The sequence below is a fragment of the Pelobates fuscus genome, chromosome 7, assembly GCF_036172605.1.
Source record: "Pelobates fuscus isolate aPelFus1 chromosome 7, aPelFus1.pri, whole genome shotgun sequence".
NCBI classification, from domain to species: Eukaryota; Metazoa; Chordata; class Amphibia; order Anura; family Pelobatidae; genus Pelobates; species Pelobates fuscus.
Genome location: NC_086323.1, coordinates 139,269,498 through 139,295,682, shown reverse-complemented (window position 1 = coordinate 139,295,682; position 26,185 = coordinate 139,269,498). Strand labels below are relative to the sequence as shown.

General features: G+C 41.5%; 1 protein-coding gene across 1 annotated transcript in view; it reads left to right on the top strand.

Moving 5' to 3' along the window:
- Window positions 1-4,009: 4,009 nt before the first annotated feature.
- QARS1 (glutaminyl-tRNA synthetase 1) overlaps window positions 4,010-26,185 on the top strand; it is a 68,664-nt gene continuing 46,488 nt past the window's right edge. Inside the window, exons 1-4 of the mRNA XM_063426703.1 lie at window positions 4,010-4,150; window positions 22,727-22,874; window positions 25,017-25,126; window positions 25,650-25,725. Coding sequence (XP_063282773.1) covers window positions 4,037-4,150; window positions 22,727-22,874; window positions 25,017-25,126; window positions 25,650-25,725 — 448 coding nt within the window. The 5' untranslated portion in view covers window positions 4,010-4,036. The remainder of the gene's footprint in view (window positions 4,151-22,726; window positions 22,875-25,016; window positions 25,127-25,649; window positions 25,726-26,185) is intronic.

Genomic DNA, 26,185 nt, shown 5'->3' with positions numbered 1-26,185 from the left:
GGCAGTATGAATTTGAACTTAGAAAATGTTGCCATTGGATGGCAAGACCGATTGCTTAAATCGAATGGCAAACTATAAAATGTACATACTACCTTGTTATCTTTGCCCCTTCTTACTACATATATTCATTTGTTACAAACTATAGGAAAGCATTGGATTGGCTGAATTCGTCAGCATTGATCATCTTAGTCAAAGAAGCAGAGCTACCCATCTCCTCTGATCGGTCGACTTGCAAGTGCAAGACACACAGAAGCTTTGGCTATACCTTGAATGGATGCAGATGAAAGGGCGTATCCCCTCTTTGGCATGGTTAGTAGAACCTCTAAAAGATAGACCGTTTCACAAAGATCCGCTTATTGGTGATACATTAAAAGTATAGTGCTTGCTCCGGATAACCCAACAACTTTCAACAACACTGTCCACTCTGACTCTTTTAATGAACAACCGGAGTGTGGCAGGTGGACAAACATCCAAAGATCTGAGTGGCTTTGGAAGTTCAGATTGGGTCCATCTTTCACAAGGTGTACAACTGGAGGTTTGAAATCTCTGCAAGACTTACTTCCAGAAAGGGTTTCGACTGGCTTACACACATTTAGATACCACCAGATTCAGCATTATTATGCCTCCATTTCAGGCCAGTATCTGCTACATAGGGGTCTCTATCCATTCAAAGAACTTTGCACTGCAAGGGAGGACCCACACAAGGGATTTTGACACTTTACAATATGTTGCTCACGACACCTAGAGTCCCGGCACGGCACATGACAACATGGGAGAGGAGTGCTGACGTCTCGCTTACTGACTGTCAATGGGAAAAGATTCACATTTTGGCTCACCAAGGCACACTTAGATCCAATCTACTCGAGGTAAATTACAAACTGATCACATGCTGGTATAGGACCCCAGCAAGGCTCCATCGTATATTTGCGACAATACCAGAGACGTGCTGGAGATGTGGAAACAAAGCAGGCATAGACATATATATATCTCATAGTCTTGCTCTAAGATTACCCCATATTGGGATAAGATTCATGGATTAATCTCTGAAATTCTCTATACTGATTTACTAAAGCAGCCCCTACAGATGGTGCTGCATCACATGAAAGTACCCTTATCTGCATATATGAAATCTCTGACGAGACATCTATTAAATGCGGTTAAATCTTTAATCCCCACCAAATGGCGCACGACTGAAGTACCAACAATCCTGCAGTGGATATATAAAGTAGAAGAATTGTATGATATGGAAACCCTTATAGCATCACCAGAGTCGATCCTAGGGTTAGAGACGTGTCTTTGCAGAATTTTTTTTTGTTTTTTTTTTACACCCCTATGTGGAAGTAGTCATCTAACCAACTCCTCCCCTTTGCAAATGTCCAGACATTCATGTTTTAAATGGCAACGACTCCACCTCTCCATCTATAAGTCCCACCCATTTTTCTAATCAGGCAAATACTCACTGACAGTCACACACTCTCATTGAGTTAGGCACACTGACAGACGCACACTGGCAGACACACACTCTCAATGACAATCAATCTCACTGTTTTGAAAAACTCACTAACAGACAGACATACACAATCACTGACAGTCACACACTCTCACTGAGAGAGACACACTGACAGACGCACACTGGCAGACACACTCTCAATTACAGACACACAATCATCTCACTGATTTGAAACTCACTGACAGACACACACACACACTCACTGACCGCCGCAAACTCACTGACAAACACACACACACTCACTGACAGACACGCACACTGACAGGCACCCACATCCACTCACTGACAGGCATCCACACACACTCAGTGACAGACACACACACTTACTGACACTCACTGACCCAAAGCACACTTTTCTGCAATTCCCAATGCCTGCAGTGAGAGGAAAGGTAGTGGTCTTATTTTCAGTGGGATTGCTGTGCATATGTACTCTTGGACTTTTGTCTGTGCATATGTACGATTGGACAGTGCAGATCAGCTGCATAGCTTGAGGATGGCTGACAGATTATTTTAACATGGGTGAGTAGCTTCACACACTGTCACAAACACACACACACTCACTGACAGACACACACTCACTGACAAATGCTCCCTGACAGACGCACACCCTCACCGATAGACACACAGTCACCGACAGACACACTCATTGACAGACACACACTCACCGTCAGAGACACACAAACTGACAGACACTCACTGACAGATACACACACTTACCAACTGACGCACACACCGACAGACACACTCACAAATTACACCTGCCCGGGATTGGCCCTGAGCATCGCTTCATGGGACATCTGAGTGCTGCACACAACTATGGGTTCCTTGGAGAGACTATATGTCTCATCAAGAGCTGGATCCAGAGGGTTAAGAGGTGCTGTAATGGGATTGTTGTTCTGATGAAGGAGAACGAATCTCTCGGATCGACTTTGCGTGCCTTTAAATGGGAGTCCCTACCATAAATACCTTCGCGAAGATGAGGGCTTTAAACAGTTCCTTGTGGAATGGTAGATATTACGGTGGTTTTCGCACCAGATTCAGAAACCTGGGGTGAACCCCTTGGCGGGGACAATGGGTGCAGCGACTGCAGGGCATAGAGCTATGAAAGGCTACACAACATTATTACCCCCTATTTATTGTACTACTCCGCCCTATTTTGCTCTCTCTCTTTATTCTTCTTGCTTCTTTCTCTCTCTCTCTCTCTCTCCTTTGGTTCTAGGGATAGGTGGGAGGATCATGGGTGGATGTGAAGTTAAAAGTCAACACATATACTGGTACCTCATAAGCAGGCGTCAAATATTGATGCTCTATGACCAATGCTTCTGCACTGACCTAGCTACTGTTCAGAATCACTGTTATTTTTAGGTTAAGACATGACAATTACTGTAAACTATATTTATATAGTTTGTATATGTTATGTTGAGGAATGCTGTTTACCTCAGATGTATATCGCTGCCTTGACAGCAAAACACAAAATAAAAAATGTCAAAATAAAAGAAAGACTGTCAAAACAAAAAAGCTACGTAAATCACCTTTTTTTTTTTTTTTTAACCCTGGCAGCGCTGACATGGTCACCTAAACAGTGATTAGGTGAGGCTACAAATATGTAGGCTCACAAATATGTAGCCTTAGGACTACATATTTGTATTACTTACACTACAGTGTTCCATTAAGCTAAGGTTTCTTTGCTGCTTGCAATGTTTCCTTAACCCCTTAAGGACCAAACTTCTGGAATAAAAGGGAATCATGACATGTCACGTGCCCTTAAGGGGTTAAAGAAATACTTTACACACCATCACCGCTACAGTGCCCTGGCTCCCTTCATGTAAGGAGTCAAACTTTTTTAGAACAGTTTGTCTTGTCACCTGGGGTCCTCGAGTGTGGCACCTCGCCTCTGCTGAAACCTCCAGGCCAGCCGAATACTCTTTATCCTAGCTAAGTCTGGCAGTACATGGCTTAGCTCACTGGCTGAGGCAGATTAGCTGACGCGCTCAGCCTGCACTGCAGGGTTTAGCACAGGACAGCGAATGAAAAGGAATGGGCAATCCTGGTGCCATAACTACTACTGCTTGCTGTAGTGGTTATGGTGTTTGGAATGTTCCTTTACTAATTAATCCAGTGTTCTTTCAGCAAATATAATAACATACCATACACAAATAAGAGAAAACAGATTTAAATAAAAAAAATATATGACAGAGTGTAAATATAACACAATGAATACACTGCAGCAGAATGCCTTGCATGGCTCATAGTAACCCCTGTCCAAGCTCTTCCATCAGGACCAGAGCATTGACCTCTCCCACGTGTGCGAACAGAACCTGATGCAACCTCTCACTGAGCTTGTCCTGTGCTGTGATTGGCTACACATCCAGCAGCCGGTCATGTAGTGATCCCTCATTGGCTGACCGCCTTCCTTACCAGGGCTCTGATTGGTGACACTGTACTTCCGGTTTCGCCTTCGAATGAGCTTTGCAGATTTCTACTTTCTTTTTTTTTTTTTTTTTTTCTCTCTCTCCCGGTTTCAAGATGGCTGCGGAAGCCGAGTCCCTCTTCACGGCCATCGGGCTGAGCGAGCAGAAGGCCCGCGAAACGTTAAAGAACGAGGCGCTAAGCTCGGCACTGCGGGAGGCCGTCCTCCAGGTACTGACACTGTGTGAGCTCCCATGGGGGCTGCCTGTACCGTGCTGGGGACACTTTCACCATTGGGCTCATGTGTTTCCTCTATTGGACTCCCAACTTCTCTAATCCCCAGTCAGTACAGTATGAGTCACTGTGTCACATGCAGAAACTTAGTATGTCTTTTAATTAACTTCACCAGCCACTGGAGACTTACTCTCAGGAAAAGGGGGCACTTTTTTGGGGTTGGGGGGTCACTAATTTCTTATTATCCTTCAGATAACTAATTTCATGTATTCTACAACCCCTACTTTCAGATGGGGAGGGGTGGGGATTTTTCTTTTGTGTGTGGTTATTTAGGAGAACATTTAATTCCCCCAAAATAACAATTAATTAATTACTATTACAGGACTATATGTTTATTTTATAGTAAAGTGATCACTGTCGACCCCATTGCTCAGTAAGATAAGTTAAATAAAGATTGCTGACTTCGTTTCCAGTGCTGGGATTCCTCCGCTGCAGCATCCAGCTCCTCCTTCGGTGATGTAAACATTCAAGGTGGCATCGCCAAGATCTGCTCCAATCCCTTGCATCTTGTAGAGAAGCGACTAGAGGTGTATTTAAAGGGACACTATAGTCACCAGAACAACTGCAGCTTTAATGTAGTTGTTCTGGTCAGTATAATCAATGCCCGCAGGCATTTCTATGCTTAGGCAGTGTTTACATTGCCCCCTAGGGACCCCTCCAGTGGCCACTCCTCAGATGGCCACTGGAGGTGCTTCCTGGGGCAGTCCTGCACTGCAGTTAAGCGTTGACTTTTCCTCATAGAGATGCAGTGATTCAATATATGTTTATGAGGAGGTGCTAATTGGCATAGCTTGCATTTGGCACCGCCTCCTTGCCAATTTCAGCTAATCCAATGCTTTCACTATGGGAAAGCGCCAATGGGACAACTATATTCCTGACACTATTGTGTTAAAGGGATTCTATAGTATTGGGAATACAAAATTGTACTCATAACACTATAGAGCCCTCTGGTTGTCCCCCCTTCCTTCAGCAGGTAAATTCCAGCATTGATGTCCCTAAGCACTTTGTCTTTGCTCTGCATCCTCTTGTCATCTGGAGGGATCGGGGGGCTAATGCTTTCCTATGGGGATTTTACTGATGCTGGATGTCCTCATCCAGAGTGTGAGGACATCCAGCATCAGTTTGACAACCAAAAAGTCTGTTAGAAACCAGTAATTGCCTCTAGTCTCTGTCTGACAGCCACTAAAGGCAGTCTTCGTCCTGCAATGTAATTATTGCAGTCTCTCAAGTAGGACAGGGACAAAACACTTGCTATTTAGGTGAAAATGCAGTGTTTACATTAAAAAGCCTGAAGGGACAGGCTATAGAAACCAGAATCACTACATTAAAGGACCACTCTAGGCACCCAGACCACTTCAGCTTAATGAGGTGGTCTGGGTGCCAGGTCCCTCTAGGATTAACCCTTTTTTTTTTTTATTATAAACATAGCAGTTTCAGAGAAACTGCTATGTTTATACTGAGGGTTAATCCAGCCTCCAGAGCCTCTAGTGGCTGTCTCATTGAGAAGACGCCAGCGTCCATAGGAAAGCATTGTAAATGCTTTCCTATGCGACCGGCTGAATGCGCGCGCGGCTCCTGCCGCACATGCGCATTCAGCCGATGACGTCGCGAGGAAGGAGGAGAGGAGAAGGAAAGCTCCCCGCCCGGCGCTGGAGAAAGGTAAGTGTTTAACACCTTTCTCTCTCCAGAGCCCAGTGGGAGGGCGTCCCATAGGCTGGGGGCACCCTCAGGGCACTATAGTGCCAGGAAAACGAGTATGTTTTCCTGGCACTATAGTGGTCCTTTAAGCTGTAGGGGCTCTGGTGACTATAGCATCTTTTTTAAAGAAACACTCCAAACACTATAACCAAAACAGCAAGCTGTTGCTGTTATGGTACCCTGATATCCTCCTGGGGGAACGTTTTATATCTTTCCTATTAAGCCTTACTTTTTGAGGGTGTAGTTATCTCACATAGTCACAATCTTTAGTCTCTATTTCATTCATTTTGTTAAAATTAGGAGTTTAGTGCATAACCCTTAGTGTCTCTCCTTCTGTTCCCCTGATAGTGTGTTTGTGCAACATCTGTGTGTAATGTGTGTCTTAAGCCCCACCTTTTGTCAAGATTGTTAAAGGGACACTCCAGGCACCCAGACCACTTCTGCCCATTGGAGCGGTCTGGGTGGCAACTCTACTAGAGGACACTTCCATGTTTATAGAACACGAAAAGTGTGTAATAACGACGCTGGACATCCTCACACTATGTGAGGACCTCCAGCGTCGCCGAAATCCCCATAGGAAAGTATTGAAAGCATTATTTAATGCTTTCCTATGGGAAGGTCTAATGTGCGTGCTCGGCATTGCCGTGCATTTGCATTATGTCTTCCCGGCCGCGCATGCGCAATAGGTCTCCCCCACCGACGTCATGTGGGCGGACCCTGAACCAGCGCCGAGGGACATCGGCACTGGATACAGGTAAGTCACTGACGGGGATTTAACCCCTTCAGCAAGTCGGGATGGGGGGGTGGGAGGGAGAGGGGACCTGCAGTGCCTGGAAAACGGTTTGTTTTTTTGGCACTAGAGAGTCCCTTTAAGCCTAGGAAAAATACATGAGACAAACAAGTAGGGATCGACCGATTATCGGTTTGGCCGATATTCGGTATTTTCAGCAATATCGGTATCGGCCAATAGGGATACCGATATTGCCGATAATACCTCCCAGGACCGCCAGGCTCATTACAAGCCCGGCGGTCCTGGGGGGGCGGGCAGCAAGCGTTTACTCACCTCCCAGCAGCTCCTCCAGCTCCCCAGTGTAAATCTCGCGAGACCCGCGGCCAGCTCTGACGGCCGCGGGTCTCGCGAGATTTACACTGGGGAGCTGGAGGAGCTGCTGGGAGGTGAGTAAAGGCTTGCTGCCCACCCCACTTCCCTCCCCTCCCCCAGCTAAGCCAATGCCACTGGACCACCAGGGATTAACATATCCCCCTCCCTGGCAAGGCAACAAGCAGGGAGGGGGGACAACAAAAAAAAAATAATAATAATTAATATAAAAAAAAAAAAAAATGTTTTAATAAAAAGTGCCCCCTCTCACACACACACACACACACACACTATTATTATACACACACTACACACACTGTGTATATAATTCAGTGTGTTTGTATAGTGTGTGTATATATAATGCAGTGTGTTTGTATAGTGTGTGTATATAATGCACACTACACAAACACTGCATTATATACACACACACTGCATTATATACACACACACTGCATTATATACACACACACTGCATTATATATACACACACACACACTATACAAACACACACTGCATTATATACACACACACTATACAAACACACACTGCATTATATACACACACACACTATACAAACACACACACTGCATTATATACACACACTGCATTATATACACACACTGCATTATATACACACACTGCATTATATACACACACTGCATTATATACACACACTGCATTATATACACAAACACACACTGCATTATATACACACACTGCATTATATACACACACTGCATTATATACACACACTGCATTATATACACACACTGCATTATATACACACACAATATACAAACACACACTGCATTATATACACACACACACACACTGCATTATATACACACACACACACTGCATTATATACACACACACACACTGCATTATATACACACACACACACTGCATTATATACACACACACACACTGCATTATATACACACACACACACACACACACACACACTATTATATACACACACACACACACACACACTATACAAACACACACACACACTATACAAACACACACTGCATTATATACACACACACTATACAAACACACACTGCATTATACACACACACACACTATACAAACACACACACTGCATTATATACACACACACACACACACTATACAAACACACACTGCATTATATACACACACTATACAAACACACACACTATACAAACACACACTGCATTATATACACACACACTATACAAACACACACTGCATTATATACACACACACTATACAAACACACACTGCATTATATACACACACACTATACAAACACACACTGCATCCACTACACACACATACACAGCTCCCCTGTCTAAACACACTGCATCCACTACACGTGGCATGTATATTTTGTGCATTTACCTTTAGAAATAGTTTTTTATTTTCCAAAATGGTAAATGTACAGAATATCTGCAAATTATATCGGCTATCGGCCTGAAAGTTCACAGGATATCGGTATCGGTATCGGCTCTAAAAAATCAATATCGGTCGATCCCTACAAACAAGTCCCTACTTTGTCTTAAGTTTACAGATAAATAGATCAGTACCTAATGTGCAAGGAACATTGTCACTTCTGTACTCTAGCAAATGCCGGAGTACAGCACTGTGTTCTATAGGTCTATTCGACCATGGGAGCGTCCATCGGTCACGTCTCGCACCTCGAGAGATGTTGCCTGATTCCCACAACCATTGCTTGTGACTGTTGTTTGGATTAGAGAAATGTTGACTGCAAAGTTCTTTTTTTTTTTTTCTTTTCAATTTAGGCTTGCCCATATGACAAAGTAGTCCTTTTGTCTTATGACCTCTTTGGATTGTTTTTTTTTTTTTTTTTTAATGTACAATATGTGGCCATCCCTTTTAATTAGTAAATCTGGCGATTTCATCCACACCTTTTGCTGGACAGTTGTATAACTGGAGCATTTGGGTATGCAGTCTCGTCTGAAAACTTTGTAGAAGAAAGGCCTGCACTACAGAGCTCTGAGAATTCAACTGCTTTAAACTGTGTCTGGAGAACTGGTAGTAGAAATCACTGAGCGTAGGCCACCACTTTCCATTAAGCGAGATTCTCCGCTTCTTGCTGCAGTTTTCCTTCTTAACTGTTTAGTGACAATGTCCAATTAACCGAAGGTCACTATGCCCAATGCCAGGCTTTGGTTAGAGCGGAATTACTCTTGCTGCAATTGGACTTTGGAGTGATACAGTTCTGTAATTCTAAATTGTCTGGCTGCATTGTGCCAGTTAAAGGGACACGGTGTCTGCTTCATTTCATTAACTGTTTGTAGTGTCTGAAGTCCACTGGTTCAGTTTTTAATGCTAAACGAGTGTCCCCAGCAGCCCATCCCATCTGAGCTGCTTTGGCTATGAGGAAGTATTAGGCTGAGCAGCAATGGGCAGCTGTAAATGTCAGCTGACTGCTTTTAGCCTATCAGAGGTCCAACTGAAAGACCACAGACGCAGGCCCGAAACAACATGGCGCCTGAGAGGCCGCATACCTCAAGCGTCTGTGACTCTTCCCAAGACGGAGAGGAAGCTTGGAGGTTGCAGGCAGCTAGCAAGGTATACCAGCAGATTAGCTCCGACTCAGACGTGTTTCCTTCTACCAAGGAAGACATTAAAAAGCTCCTTCTGGATCTGAGAGAGGTCTGGAAAGCTGACCTAGCCTGAGTGCAAGCGCAGTTTCAGCAGAGGCTTGGAGAAGTCGAATCTAGGGAAGGTGACAGGAAGTAGCGACTAACTGAAACCCATTCCCAGGTGAAATCCCTGACTCTGCAGGTACAGCGCGGCAACCCCGGAAAAATATCAGAGTTTGTGGAGTGCTAGATTCTGTAGGCCCAGAGGCCTTGACGGACTACGTCCCCAAAGTTAATAGGGTAATCAAAGAAAAGGAAGACCGTAAGATGTCACCCATTGTATCAGCCTTCAGGATCAGGAAAGCACCGACTGCCTCGGCGGATGTACCCAGAGACATTCTAGCATTTACCAGGGACATGGCAGTGAAAAAGTCTATCATGGCCTGTAACGGCACCCCCAGGCATAAAAAGGGGTTAAAAGCCGTTTAGTAGATCTTCCCTTCCAGAGACACAGGCACAGCTACTGTAGACACCAATACACCGAACCGGAGAAGCCCCCCCCCCCCCAAGAACGAGACAGGGCTCCGTTTTGAGGGTCAAGCAGGAACAGACAGAGCTGTGGGTTTATTGTTCTTATATACACATTCTTGCACATTAGTGTAGACACTCCAACACAAAATCCTCCCCTTTGCCTGTGATACAATTACCTTACACAATGGGTTAATGTAATTATCACAGGCAGAGAAATACAGGTTTTCCACATTATTCATAACTTTACAAGTATACATCACATTCACATAAAACTTACATTTTCAAAATCGTCATACTCCAAATTCAAACATATGTCAAAATCATCCAAATTGGTCCATTGGTTCAAAAGATAGATTGAAGTCCTTTGTGACCAAAGGAAGCATGACTTTTCTGCCCGAAACCAGTTCCACAGAGTCTTCTATCCTGGAGATAATTGGTAAGTAATCCAATTATCTCCAAGGACAGAGGCAATACTCCATTAAGCACATGGCAGTAAAAATACACCAGGTTACATTTATTACATAAAATACAGACATGCAATATATCCCCAGATAGCCTAGGTCTCAGCGCACATTATTACTGAATGGCGCTCAGACAACACACATACAGTTCAATTGCCATGGAGCCAAAATCTTTTATTACACGAATAGGCTCCATGGCATAGCTATCTGGGTTAAATAAGTTCATTCAGTAAATCCGAGAATCTACCGAACGCCAGGGCAGAAATACATGAATAGACCTTTCTGCATAGGAAAATAAAGTATTTAAATGCCGGTCCATAGTCAAAAGGCAGCAGGCAGGCAACCAGGCTCCTCCAATGCACAGTGGCGAGATTGGTCTCGTCACATGGCCTGCTCCAGGAAGCACCCCAGCCTTATCGTGGACCACTGCAGGATCTTGATATTCTACGACTTACCCATCTCGGTCCTTATGGAAAGACGCAAGTTTTTGCCTGTAACCAGGGTCCTGAGGGAACGGGACATAAAATACCGCTGGGGAGTATTGGGAACCCATTGTGGTGCAGTGGGGAAATGCAGTCCATGCCTTCTCACCTTCAAAAGACCCAGCGGAAGTCCTGAAGGGCCGCCAGTACAGCCTGGAATTTGAGGGGAGACAAATGCTCAGAAGACTACCAGCCTCAGTGTGGAACTGGAGCCTACTCCTTACAACTGCAGGGTCCCCCCATAGAACTCGCTAAATGATAAGCTGACCAGTCGGCAGGTCCCTACAACAGCCCTACTGGCACTCATTACATGCTCTTATGTATGCCCAAAATCTAACAAGAGCAATCACTGTGAATGTTATTTTAATTTTTTTTGTTGGTTTATATGCCTTCTTGTTACGACCTACATGCATTATTTGTACATTTATATTTCTCTTATTCTGCAATTGCTTTGATTTTTTTTTTATATTGTGAAGAATTACAAATTTCAGTGACTCTGTCTACAACTAAATAAAGAATAAAAAAAATCTTCAAAGTAGAGAATACTTGCTTATCTTGTTCACAATATGTACAGCTTAAACTCTAATACATAAGGCCACAAAGACATAACTTATTTTGAGAAGATACTCCCCAGACTTTTTTTTTTGGCACATTTATGCAACAGGCTACGTTGATAATCCAATGTCTGGCTCCTCTTAATTATATTCACCTCTTGGAACGAAATATTGGAGAAACCCTGGAAATCCCATTTGAGGGGTTGGCTAGACATATGGGGAAGCTTATTTATATATTTGTGTTTCCTCTGATACAGTGAGATGGTGCACTTCCTCATTTTTTTTTTCTGTACTGTATAGGCAAAACACCTTTAGAGTTGTTGTTGTGGTGATGCCTACTCCTAACCCCAATTTGGTCTGACATGGCAAATCCTACTATAAAAACGGCTTGAGACAACTACATACGTTTTCTGATGCTGTTTTGTGAATGGTGGCTACTGATTGCATCTAGCGCCAGCTTTTTGTTTGAAGAATCACAGAGAAGCGGAAGCACAGGCATAGAGCTAAACTGTGCTGGAAAGAAGTCTTGGGGGTGAAGCCGGCGTCAGTGACCTTCTGGCACCATAACAACTTCATTATGACTGTTTTTATGATGCCCCGGAGGTTCCCTCAAAGTAGTTATACCCACATCCACGACCTGGTGCGTGGGAGCATAAGGGAGCTTTTCATCCTCCTTATAGTAATATAGTGGTCATATTGACCCCCACCCCCATAGACCTTTTTCTTTTTAACTTTGTTACTGTGACAACTGGCTAGCAAGCGCTGGCCAGCTGCCTCGTAGGTTAGCTCTCAGGCCAATGAGGGTTCCTTGCAGGCTGCTAGAACATACAAATATCGTTCGCTTCCAAAAATCAAGTTAATGGTCATTTATAAATGTGCATCCTACATTCAGTTCTGGTTTTCTTTTAAATCAGTGCCTTGTAGATGTCAGAAATCTATTGTTTCTATGGAATGTGTGTTTGAAAAACAGAGATTTTTAAGTTGACACTGAATGGTGATACCAGATTTGACTTTAGTAAAAAATTGGAATTGCCTGTCTGAATTCAATATGGACAAAAAGTGATGTTTAGTAAATAAACCTGTTAGTGTTTTGACTCCTTGTTTGGCAGCCTTAGTGGGTTGTCTTTAACAGCAGCTGTTTGTTCTTGTATTTTATTTATTTTAAACGTGAGAGAGTGGACTCTGTGTACTAATCCAAAGTGCTTTTGACGTATCTTTTGAGCCTTTTAGAAACCGTTCCTGTTCCTTTTCTATTTTTTAATAATCATGATAAATTTTATTATTTTTTACTTGCACTGATTGTAGTATGGAATACATATGCATATGCTTCTCTATAAATTGCTGGTGTATGTGTCCCTTTCTAATCAAAACAATTCTGTTTTTGCATACAGCATTGTAATGTGAAAAATACCTGTGGCTTATTTTGATAAGTACCCTCATTTGACCCCTTTTTATATCTCTTCCGCATATTCTGCTAGTAACTTCTTTTTTATTTTTTTATTACAACATGAGCAGCATCCTGTAATGATCAATAATGATGCTCTTTGCAGGCTGGTCAAACCAGGACACACAGAAGCTTTTGTAGAATCTTTAATATTCTTGTTATGTAGCCCAAAGCATTTAGGTTGTGAAGATCGAAACCTGTGCTTTCTTTTCTTATACTTTTTTTATGTTTGTTATTTAGTTAAAACAATACAGGGACTCTCTAGACACCAAAGTAACACACATGCATCTGTGTTTTTTACCCAGATGTTTTATTTATCCTAATAACAAACTCCTTTTTATTTGGGGCAATGCTTTGCTCTCACCTCAAACAGGAGATAGTGGAAAAACAAACAGGAAGTGTGTGGTGATACTTTTAAAAGAAATGCACAATGTTTTGTGTCACTAAGCTATATACTGCTTTCACATCTGCAGTACAGTACAGCCAGCTTCCCTCTGTTTGTGTTTGAATTATTAGCAAGGGCGTGCTCATGAATTCTCCCATAGAAATTAATTTGAGAACCAGGTCTGGCTGTGGTGATGTCCCAGTGACCTCAAGTTAATACTCTTTTACCGGTGAGGTGTCACTGTGACTTTGGGATGGGGCAATATTAAGTGTAGGTACCTCCTTTTTGGGCGTTGAGGCAGGACTGAGAAAGTGTAACTCTAAGCCTGAAAGGGACACTCCACTTCCCAAATCCAAACAAAATAGAAATCTGTTTAGTAGATAAACCCCTAAAGAAAATATAATTATACATTTGTTTATTGGAGATATCTAAAAATATTTTGCAAAAGCTTCAGATCTCTTGTCTGAAACCTTTGCAAGCCCTCCCCCCCTTTTTTTTTTTTGTGTCTGTCCAATCACAGGCTTCCCAATGCTGCTCAGTGAGAAGTCTTTGCAATGCAGGTGCTTTGGGCAATTGCTTAGTTACATTGCTTAGTTACACTGAGCTAACCAAACCAGGAATTAACAGGGCCGTCTGCTTGGAAGCCAGGAGGGTCTAACAAGGATAATTGATCAAAGTGTAAATTTTAATTGAAATCTGCACTATTTGTAAAATGGGGGGAAAAAAATTACAGACTCTTCACACACCACGCACGCTGACATGCTTTTGTGGCCTGGAGTGCCCCTTTAAGCAGTGTTTATCATCTTCGGTGTGAAATGCCTGACCAATGTAACTCAAATCTTGCTCTGGTAAAAGCCCTTGGCAGATTTGCTCTACAAAAATGGAAAAAATGAGGGCAGCGCAGACAATTGCAAATGTAGCAAACAAAAGTGCTAAAAAAAGATGTATTTACAAGGACATAAGGTACAAATGTTTCAGGTTATCCCCTTTATCAATGCAGGTCCTTGATAAACATGCATTGATAAAGGGGATAACCTGAAACGTTTGTACTTATGTCCTTGTAAGTAAATCTTTTTGTAGCACTTGGTGTGCACATTTGCAATTGTCTGCGCTGCCCTCGTTTTTTTTTTTTCTATTTTTGTGGATTACTTTACCCTGCTTGGAGATGCAGAGGGAGGTGTCGGCAGCACAATAGGAAAAGTTGTAATTTTTTTTTACTTTTTTTTTTTTTTGAGTACTGCAGTAACCTTTACCTCAGCTATATACTGGGCAGACTTACTCTCATTCGAGTAGTTTACACTTCGCTACAGGTGAGTCTTCCTTGGCCCCCTGATTAAAGCTTTTACATTTTAAGTGAGTTTCCTGAAGTTAACGGTTAAAGGCAACTTGGTATATAATGAACAAGGTTCAAAGTGGTTCATGCTGCAGGAAGTTCTGGGTAATCCAGTCTAACTACACACTCTAGAATTGTAATAATTCTGCTTAAAGGATCACTATAGGGTCAGGAACACAAACATGTATAACCTATAGTGTTAACACAACCATCTAGCCCCCCTGGGCCCTCATGCCTCCATAAATATAGCAAAACCTTACTGTATTCAAACCTGAAGCTGTAACTCTGCATACTGTTTGACTCAGAAAAACTGCAGTCTGCTGACATCATCAGAAGTGGTGGCCTGATCCAATCACAATGCCTCCCCATAGGATTGGCTGAGACTGACAAAGAGGCAGATCAGGGGCAGAGCCAGCATGATTCAAACACATCCCTGACCTATCAGCATCTCCTCATAGAGATGAATTGAATCAATGCATCTCTATGAGGAAAGTTTAGTGTCTGCATGCAGAGGGTGGAGACACTGAATGTTTGGATGCATTTTAGGCAGCCATGACCCAGGAAGGATCTCGAACAGCTATCTGAGGAGTGGCCAGTGAAGTTAGCACTAGGCTGTAATGTAAACACTACATTTTCTCTGAAAAGACAATGTTTACAGCAAAAAGCCAGAAGGTAATGATTCTACTCACCAGAACAAATTCAATAAGCTATAGTTGTGCTGGTGACTATAGTGTCCCTTTAAGTTTTAGATAACTTGCTCTGTTGCTCAACATATTGTTATTCAGTCAAGATGGAACAGCCTCCAGTTTCAGTCACCCGAATTTTCCTATGTCAAAGCCATATCCCACATTGTGACACTGCTAGCTGCAGCTTATAGGAGTTATGGCCTGACGACAATTGAAAACTTAGAAATCTTACCATTTGTGATAATAGATAACAAATTATCCCATGGCTTACTTACCAGAAGTACAATAATCTCACTATGTTTCTGTAGAACAGGTTTTAGCCAGGGAAGGATTACAATGGCCCTCCTAATTTCCACCCTTCTTTGCATGCACAAAGGGCTGAGTTTACACGTATGTCATACAGGTATGACGTAGGTGTGTCTTAAACATACCTTTTCACAATTTAAAACCCATTTATCCTCTTGCCCTTGTTTCCTGCAATATTTGTAGCTTTATGGAGTTTTTTATTTTTCTTATCTTGATCATTTGTTTTGTACGGCATTGTTTTTGTTTGTCAATGTGTGTTTTATTAGTATTGTGAAAAGTTGCTTGAACCTTGTTTTTTTTTTTTCGTTAAAAATATAGATAGGAATGGTTTGACAGTTCTTGCTGCGTCTATTTACATTTTTTTTTCTTCTGTGTTCTGGGAACATATGCATGGAGATGGGGGAAAAAAATTCAAATTTTGGGTAAATGTGGGCCTACAGTGTCAAACAATGTAATTTTATATTCATTGTGAGTGACCTTTATTAACTTAAGAGTGCTTGTGGCAGGTAAACTCTTCACTCTTAGCCAATCACCGTTGGCATTGCTAAAGTGTATGTAATCTTCTTTATCGGTGGTCCCAAGACGCAGAGAAGGTTTATAGCTTAATCTTCTGAGGTTACTCTTCTGGTTTGGTACAGTAGCTAACAGATTTGGATAAGGGCAGGGTGAGGAATTTAAGAATCATTGGGATGTGAGCATGTGTTGTGATACATATGACGGCAAGCTTGCCACAAATTTCAGAGGAGTTGCAGATTTGGAAAAGTCCACCATCTATGAATATATATCCCAGCCAGGGGTTCAAATGTTTTCTAATGTTAATCACTTTGTAACATACATACTATAAAGACATGGGAAGTGTGTCATACGACACTGGAACAGTTTTAAAGTGAATTTGCAAAGTCCCTTGATGGTGACATTGCCGCTGATGGTCCTGTGGGGCAGGTAAACGTCAGTTTACTTACTGCAGGGCTCAACAAATCTCAGGTAGCCGTGGCCAGGGCCGGACTGGGAATGAAAAGCAGCCCTGGAAAAAAATTCCATACCAGCCCCATAATGCATCGCGCGTGGAGAGAGTGCTGTGTGTGGGGTAGGGGGGTTCTGTGTGTGTGGAGGGGTGCTGTTGGTGAGGGGGAGGAGTGTAGTGTGTGTATGGGGGGGTTAAAGCATTGATATATTTATATTGTAAAAAAAAAAAAACTTTTTATTACTCCCCTCCCCCCTTACCTTTGGTCAAGGCCAAGGGGAGAGGGGGGACAGCTTCAATCCCTCTGGCTGCAGGCTGACTTCGGTCTCCTCCCGCGAGAACAGCAGGCAGGTCGGAGCGTTGCCATGGTAACGCAGGCAACGCTCCTGCCTGCTCGCGGGAGGAGCATTCTCTGCTCGCTTACTGCTTCCTGTTACACCGGGTAGGGGAACAGAAGCTCCCCTACCCAGTCTTCCTGCTCGGCCACACTACATTCTGTGACCGGCAGGGGGGGAGAGCATCCCCTCCTGCCGGTCACCCTGTAATTGCGGCCGGGGCTGGTGCACACTAGGCGGCCGTGCACCGGCCCCCTAGGGGTCCGGCCCACCGGGAAATTTCCCGGTGGGCCAGTCCGGCCCTGGCCGTGGCGACTAGTGGTTGTTAGTTAAAAATACCTGGCTCCTAAATTCCAAGCAAATTTGTCAAGCCATGACTTACCTGAACCTGTACCTTGCAGGCACTGCCATCTTAATCCGGCGGGATCCTCTTCGGCCCAAACGTCACTGCTTCATCCTCTTCGTGGGGGGTGATATCATGTTTATGTTTAAAGGGTACCTCTCGTCTAATATTTCTCTAAAACTAGTTAAAAATCAGCCCTTTCACCCTCTTTTTAGTCAGTTTAGTCTATACCGAACCTATGCCGATCAAAACAGAGCTAAGAAGCATGTGCTTATGTCTTTTACCTGTGAAGTCCTCCTGTGAGCTTTTCGCTTACTTTAACTCCACCTAAGGGGAAGTAGGGAGGAGGTAGCTGCAGCTTAGAGAAAGGAGAGAATCTGTCAAAATAATATATTGCACCAGCTTCCCAAACAGGGTTTGTAGAAAGGTGTGTCTTACAGCATGCATTACACCCAGTGAAAACATGACTGATGCTCTTAGCAAGAATCAAGGGTAATGGAAATTAAAATATGAGCTTTTAATAGTACTAAAGGAACAATTTTGTATACAAAGTGTCCCTCCCCATTAATAAATGGGTTGAAAAAAAACCAAACCTTTCATTTACTTACCTGATTCCAGCGGCGATGTTCTTCAGTGCCTGTTGGGTTGTGCTACTCATCTGCCAACATCACCCAGTGGGGGAGGACCGAACGCGCATGTGCAGCGAGGGCCATGGACGCATTAGGCCTTTCCCTTTAGGAAAGCATTGAATCTGTGCTTTCCTATGGGGATTTGTTTAACACTGGGTGTGCTCATGCAAAGCATAAAGACATCCAACTTTGTTTTACAAAGTCAAATTCAAGGAAACTTCGGAAAGCGCCTTTAGTAGCTGTGTGGTAGACGGCCAATAGGGGCAGACTTAACACTGCAATGTAAAGATGGCAGTTTTAGGTTAAGGGGGACAGGGAAACTGCACCCAGATAACTTTAAAGGAGCACTATAGGGTCAGGAACACAAACATGTAGCCACCCTGGTCCCCTCTTGCCTCCCTAAACATCAGCAGAAGTGGGAACCTGATCCAATCACAATGCTTCCCCATAGGATTGGCTGAGACTGTCATAGAGGCAGAACAGAGACAGAGCCAACACAATTCAAACACAGCCCTGGCCAATCAGCATCTCCTCATAGAGATGAATTGAATCAATGCATCTCTATGAAGACAAAAAAGGAGAGGAAAGGAAGCCTTAAACAGGCACTCAATAGGTAGGGGATAACCCTCAAGAACTACCAGGGTAGTGACAAACAAAACAGAAACAAGAAGAGTGCCCTGCGTATTAATACGTAACCTTTAATAAATATATTGATAAAAATAGGTGAAATACCACCAAAAAATGTGAACCAATAAAAAACTGTTATAATTCCAATAGGATGAAATATCAAAAATAGGTTATAAGTGCCAGAGTATTGACAGATTATAACAGATGTTCCAGCATGTGAGGGGTTAAAAACCCAATTCCGTAAACCCCCACCATGTTGGAAGTGTAAACTGCTTCAAAAAATGAATAAAAAGAGAGGACATGTACTAAGGCGATCGTTATCTTTACGGAATTGGGTTTTTAACCCCTCACATGCTGGAACATCTCTATGAAGACGGTTCAGTGTCTGCATGCAGAGGGTGGAGACACTGAATGTTTGGATGCATTTTAGGCAGCCATGACCCAGGAAGGATCTCGAACAGCTATCTGAGGAGTGGCCAGTGAAGTTAGCACTAGGCTGTAATGTAAACACTGCATTTTCTCTGAAAAGACAATGTTTACAGCAAAAAGCCAGAAGGTAATGATTCTACTCACCAGAACAAATTCAATAAGCTGTAGTTGTTCTGGTAACTATAGTGTCCCTTTAATGAAATTAAGCGGTCTGGGTGTCTATATTGTCCCTTCTTAGGGAAGAAACACTAAATTGTAAATACTGAGTCAAGCCAGTTAGTTAGAAAACTGCAAAACCTTTAGCTTCCCTGACAGGTTCGCTTTAACACAAACCAAAAATAAGTAATTTTATATCCACTCTAGACCCAAAGACCCTTTACATGTACTCTTAGGATAATTTTTGTATTTTAGTTGAAAGTAAGTTACAATAAGTTGAATAATGGTGTAAATTCAATGCATTTATTTCTTATGTCAGATTGGCTACTTGTTTTTTTTTTTTGGGGGGGGGGGGGGGTTTATGCAATAAAAGTGACTACATGAACTGTTTCAGTTTGGAAAAGTAATTTTGTCCTTTTTTTTTAGATCTATTCTTCCATAATTTCTTTTTTTAAAATAAATATTTTTAATTTAATTTTCCAGCTTTAATTTTCTCTTCTCCCTGTACCCAGAACCTATGTGTGTGTTTTATTGATTGATAGATAGATAGATAGATAGATAGATATAGAGAGACACAGACACACACACACACACACGGAAAGGATTCTAAAATGTATTTAAAAAAAAAAAAAAAAAAAAAAAAGTTTTGCTACGAGTGCATTTTGCTGTAAATTTTAGCAAAATAAATGTCTGCTAAAAGCATGGTTTCAGCCCTGCAATCAATCTTATGTGATGACCCGTCTATGGCTTAATTTTGGCTAATAAAAAGCTATTCCTTTTGGATAGTTTAGGTGTTGGTATTACAGAGTGGGAAGCGGGTCTCCCTGCTGGATAAATTGGAGGTCCTGTCACTCTCTGGAGTTCTTTCCATACCATCAGTCAGGGCTTAATTTAGGGTCTCTTATTGCACAAGTGTTGGTCTAGGACGGCTGGAGCATTCAATCACCACACATAACCAGAGCCTTCCAATGACGTCAGCAGCAAAAGGCAAACTATTCCTAACTTGTCAGGAGAGAGGGGCTCTGGTTACAGCCTCCTTCTTAAGAATTTAACCCACTCCAAGCCTTCTGTGCAGTCTGATAGTGCGGGCATGTCCGTAAGAAAGTTTCTAGAGCGTACGTATAGCATGGAGGGCACTTTATACGCAGTTTGCAAATGTATTGATAGAATGTGTTTAATATTCTATAAACTATCAGCTTAGAGGACTATCTCAGAATGCTGCGAATGCAGCGGCTTTGTAACATTGTGAAATAAAGCCTCAAGCATTGTAGGATGCCTACTGGTACATATACATCTTGCACAATAGATTGCATGCAAAACGGCAGGTAAGTGTGTCATTTCATCCATATAAAATGAGCTATGTCAAGCAGATGGTCCTTGCTTACCATCTACTATCCTGGTAGATCTTATATAGCTATTGCACTGTTCTGTGGAATGTGCTGTAGCCCTATAAAATTATACAAGCCACCTGCCTGTTATTGTAATAAAATTAAATTCTATGTTAGTGTATGTAAAATATCTCTCCTCACACATTCAATTGTATAACGCTGGCAGACGGCGCTTTATGAGTAAGATAAAATGCTCACACTCCCTGTGTGTATTTAACATGAACAATGCCCTTGAAATGGTCAACTTAGTGTGACTTATTTTACGGTATCCTACTATATAATAGGACTGTGTTCAGAAAGGAAAATAACATGACACAGACTAATAGCGTAAACTGCTACTTCCTATATTCAAAGGGCTCCTATGTCTCACCATGTGCCGGCCTCATTCATCTTTGTCTTAAGCATATCAGTTGATAATCTGAATCCGCAGCAGCCTGTCCTTCAGATCACTGTGTGTTGTGTAATGTAACCAAAGCATGTAATACATGCCACGCCTGACCAAGCGATATGCTTAACAAGTAAACTGCGTGAAGGTGCAGTCACACCTTATGTCGGTGCTATCATTTTATTTTTGGCAGTGTAACTGAGTCTGTTAGTTAAGAACTTAAAAGTGGTGGTGGTGGTTTTTATCTGTGTATCAACCCTGCCACCTTGTGGCTAGACAGTTGCTGCACATTACAGGATGGTGATGGGTTTTATATTATGATTATTTTAAAACTTCACAGTGTTTACAATGGATTATTGAGAGAATTCTAAATCAAATTCTCATGCATTGGCACATTTGGTCAGGGTTAGGTAGTTTATTGGTTAATCACATACTCATTACAGAAACATTAAAACACTGTCAGGACTGGAGGTATTCTTGAAGTGAGAAATATCGTATTTTGGATGTTACTTTGAATCCCTGCTATCTTGTTGCTATTTGGTGTTTTGTTTACTCTCGGCTGTGACACTGCCTAAATTATTGTTACATGGGACTATACCAATATGTCAGGTTTTATAAAACTGGAAAATATTCAATGTATTGTTTCTGTTAAAAACTTTTCATCTCTTACCAACACCTCTACCTGCTTATAAAATCCTTTTAAGTCCAGTCTTTGACTCTTAACATTGCTGTAAGTGCTGGGTCCGAGGGATTTACGAACTAAAATTTGAATTGTAATCAACTGAAACCCAAACTTCAAAATCTGTATGAAAATAGAGATTTTGGTAAAATTATTTGAAATGCAAATCTTGCTTTTTTTTTTTTTTTTTTTATTTTGTAAGCATTGATCTAAATCACACTTAAAGTGGAACTGCCACTTCTTTGGAAATTATAAATAGAACTTAAATTCACAAACAAACCTCGTGTGATTTTCTGTTTGTTTTTTTTAATATATATTGAAGAATTCACATTTGACATTACAATCCAGTTTGACCCAAGCACAGACATGGCACACATTGTATACAAAGAGAAGGTAAATACATTATTGCTTCTCCTTCTCAGACATTATTTTCCCTCCTGGCCATTGGTTATTTCTGCCCCCATGAAGATGTCTAATGATGTGGGTGATCTGCTGACTGATAGGGCAGAGCTTATGTCAAGGCTCAACGGTGAGCTAAAGTGGAGACGGGGCAAAGGCAAATCCAAAATTGTGGATGTTCACATTTAATTTTATTTCTCAGACACACGTTTTGCTACATTCAGGCAATAAGTAAACATGATATTAAAAATTCTTAGGAGTGGCAGATCCCATTTAGAGTGAACCTGCATTACAGGCTAACTTTCGAAGTACTCCGTTTTGACATAACTATGAATATTGCTAGCTGGCTTTCACCTGCTGCCCCTTTTGAGGAAAAAGTGTAGATTAAAAATAAGATAAAATTTGGTTTATACAGCAAGACAGCTGAATAAAAATTGTAATGAACACCATTCAGGTAGCAGCTTCTTTTTAAGTAAGCTTCTCTGGTGGTTTTGTAAGTACTATCTCAACCTCAAACATGTATTGGGTGGGGGTGGGAGGAAGTATTGATGCTTAGCTCCTGTGACCATGATTATTGATGTTCTTTAATTTGTATTTTTTCAGGCCCAGTCTATATCGGGTCCTTCCATTGACAAGGTGACAGGTACTCTGCTCTACAATGTGGCATCCCGTCTTAAGGATACGAAAAGATTGGGTTTTCTAGTTGAATACATTGCCAGTAAGAAGATCAGTACTGACCTCCAACTAAACGGTAATATATTTTCATTCTTTTCAAATGCATTTTTAAAGGAAGTCTTGGCCTTTATGAAGTGTATATATATGTGTGTACCTATTAGTGTGTGTAAAAAATGTGTGAATTCAATGGGCAATGTCTTCTATTATCTAGTTAACTGATTTGTTTTATTAACCCAATACATGAGCAGGCCGAACAGTAAATCCAGTTAGTGACAAATTGTGCTCACTGTTGGATGGTTTGTTTGTTTTTCCTCTGCTGTCGTAATGAAAGGAGGGTCATCTTAAGTTATGTTCCAGGAACCTCAATTGCATCAAAACATCCGAGCAAATTAACATCCTGGAACGAGGAAATGTGGAGACCAGCAGCATACCGTTATGCTTCACTAAGAGGGTTATTTACTCTTCTGAATGTTGTGGGGTGTTGACAAGGGAATAGCAAAATTTGTGCCCAAAATTGTCAAATTGGGAATATTCTTTTTTCTTTTTGGAGAATCTGTAAAGCCAGCGCCTGCCTTCAATAGTTCAGTGAATAACCCTGTACCAATTTCAATAAGTTTCTTCCCCTCCCATCCCCAGCCACCTGTCCTTAAAGGGAATTTATTATGAAATTCTCAGAAGGGACTATAACACATGGTTGTGCATGCTTTCTATATTCTCAAATAATTTTGAGTAGTTTCCTTTTGTGTTTTAATGGAATTAAGCTTGTGGCTCTTTTGCACATGGAGACTGTATGTATAGGACCTTGCTGAGCATGGCCACAGATTATTTCATCAAAATGTGTTTTAATAGCACCTCGTGTGGTGACTACCCTTCCCTTATTTATCATTCTGTATCACAAAATAACTGAAAAATTGAAAATAAAGAATTTACCCAAATTTTTTTAAAAATGGTTCAATTAGTTGTTCTTGTTGTGAACGGGATAGGTTGTGATGTTTTTTTCAGGTTAACAATGGATCAAAATACTACACAATGTTAACTTGTTGGGTGCAAATCCCATGATGTTGAGCAAGCAACATTGATAGTTGGTCATTATAGGAATAGTAACTTACTGTGGAAGGGGCCGTGTTGGGGGGTGGGGACACTACATGAAGTCTACTGTAAAAACACTAACTTTTGTTGAGAGCATGTACATTAATAATCAGCCAGCCATACTGGTAACTGAACTCCATGGGAATTGTAGTTGTAGACTGGTCTTGTGGCCACTACATTGCACACTAACCTTTTTGTGGTTGACTGCAACTCCCATGATAAACAGCCAGCCATTTTTGGCTGAAAACCATGGGACTTGTAGATTGGGGCAGTTGTGGCTAATCTTTACCATACCAGCTATTTTGCATTAAAGTTCTCATGTGGCATAGGTACATACCTGTCTTTTAGCTGTTGCTACCATAGTCATATAATTGTTCCTATTAATGGGTAGCTAAAATTCACCTCGCACCAGGAAACCCCTCTCATGAGCCAACAAAGGTAGACAATGGGGAGGATGAATTGTTATGGGAGCATATTTTGCCTCCTCCTGGAAAAATTTGAGTGTGAGATTGCCCATGTGCTGAAATATAAACAAAGTCAGGTAACTGAGTAGCAGCGTACCAGCAAATGAATAAAATACATTTGGCAAATTTAGAAATATGCATTTGCATGATATCTTGCTTTACTTCAACAATATTATAGAGTAATAGAGCTGCGCTTGTTTGTGATTCCTCTTTTTTTTTTTTTTTTTTTTTTTTTAAAGCTTGTGGCAGTCTCACTGTAATTTCTCTATGCTCAGAAGTCTGCAGTGGTGGTAGGGAATTAGATTGAACATGAAAACATTTAATAAGAGTGGTGCTGCAGTCGCGGATCACAAGTTGTCCGCAACTGGTCTAAGGGGAAGTACAACAAAGTATGAGAGTGGCTGCAAACCCTACAAGAAATGGTTATTCTATAGATTCTATTTATTTTTTAAAAGCATTCCAAATCGGTGGTAAACTGGTGTGTGTTCCTTTTAGATATTAAATTTAAATTGCCCTTTTACCACTGCAGGAGCAGAGAGAGCAAGTATGTTACCGATTGGCAGGAAAAACATTATAATGAACTGTAAAGTGAAAAAAACATCAGTGTTTGAAAGAAGTTTGGTTTCTCTAATTTAATAAATTTCTCTCTTAAAAATGTTTTTCAGCTGCTCTAGATTATGTTAAATCCCATCCTGTGGATCCCATCAATGCTGCGGATTTCGAGAAGGAATGTGGAGTTGGTGTGACTGTGACTCCAGAACAGATAGAAGAGGCTGTGAGTATTGTTGCGTACAAATCATCTGTTGACTACAAGGGTGTTAAATGCTTGCACACCTTCCAACATTTCAGGGGATCTGTCCTGCGTTTGTTCACAGCTCTCACCCATCTGCGAACCGTGAGAGTGCATCTTAAGACGTGCTCGCAATATGCAGTATAAACTCAAAGCATGCACAGCCCTGAGTGAGTCTGAACCTGTCGTGCATGCACTCCCAATGTTGGGAGAGATGGGCCTGTAGTACTAGTTTAATATCTTGAGTTCAAAGCGATGCTCCAAGCATCATAACCAGTTCTAATTATCACATCCCATACATGTGCCAGGAAATCCTTGGTTTTATTTGCATGATACCACTTAAACAGTTTAACAAAGCTACTCACAGAGCCTCTTTTCACCATTCCTGCTACAATAAGCTGAAGTGGTGATGGTTCTTGACACCTATAGTTGGATTTATAATGAAAGATTGGTATATATTTATAGTTAGCCAGACCTGTTTTCATGGGTGTTTTTGTCCTCTTCACAGGTGGAAACTGTGATTCAGAAATGTAAGACTCAGCTGCTGGAAGAGCGATATCGTTTCAACATGGGATTGCTAATGGGTGAGATGGAAATTATGGATTTATTTGTATATTGAAAAAATATATATAATTCAAGCTGTTAGTAGACAACAAAGGCACATTCATCTGTTATACAACAAAATGTACAAATACCGTATCGTCAATAATAACTTGGGATTTAGTGAATAAACCCCCTAGGTGTAACCAATCCTTCAGTGACAAATCGACCATTGGTGCATGGGATATTAAATCAAAATCTATAGTTCTGAGCTGCAGTATAAGATTGAATGGGTTATATTTACCAGTAACTGTGGGGAATTGAAAACAGATACGATACAATTATATACTATTGTTTGGTATAGTGGATGTCCTGTAGCCTCTTTCCATTGAACTCCCAGTAATTGCTGACCTTTAATTAAACAAAATAATATCAAAACATTTAACCGGTTTAAAAAAATAAAAATAAAGGAATTTTAGTGTTTTATTTTTTTGTTTCTATTTA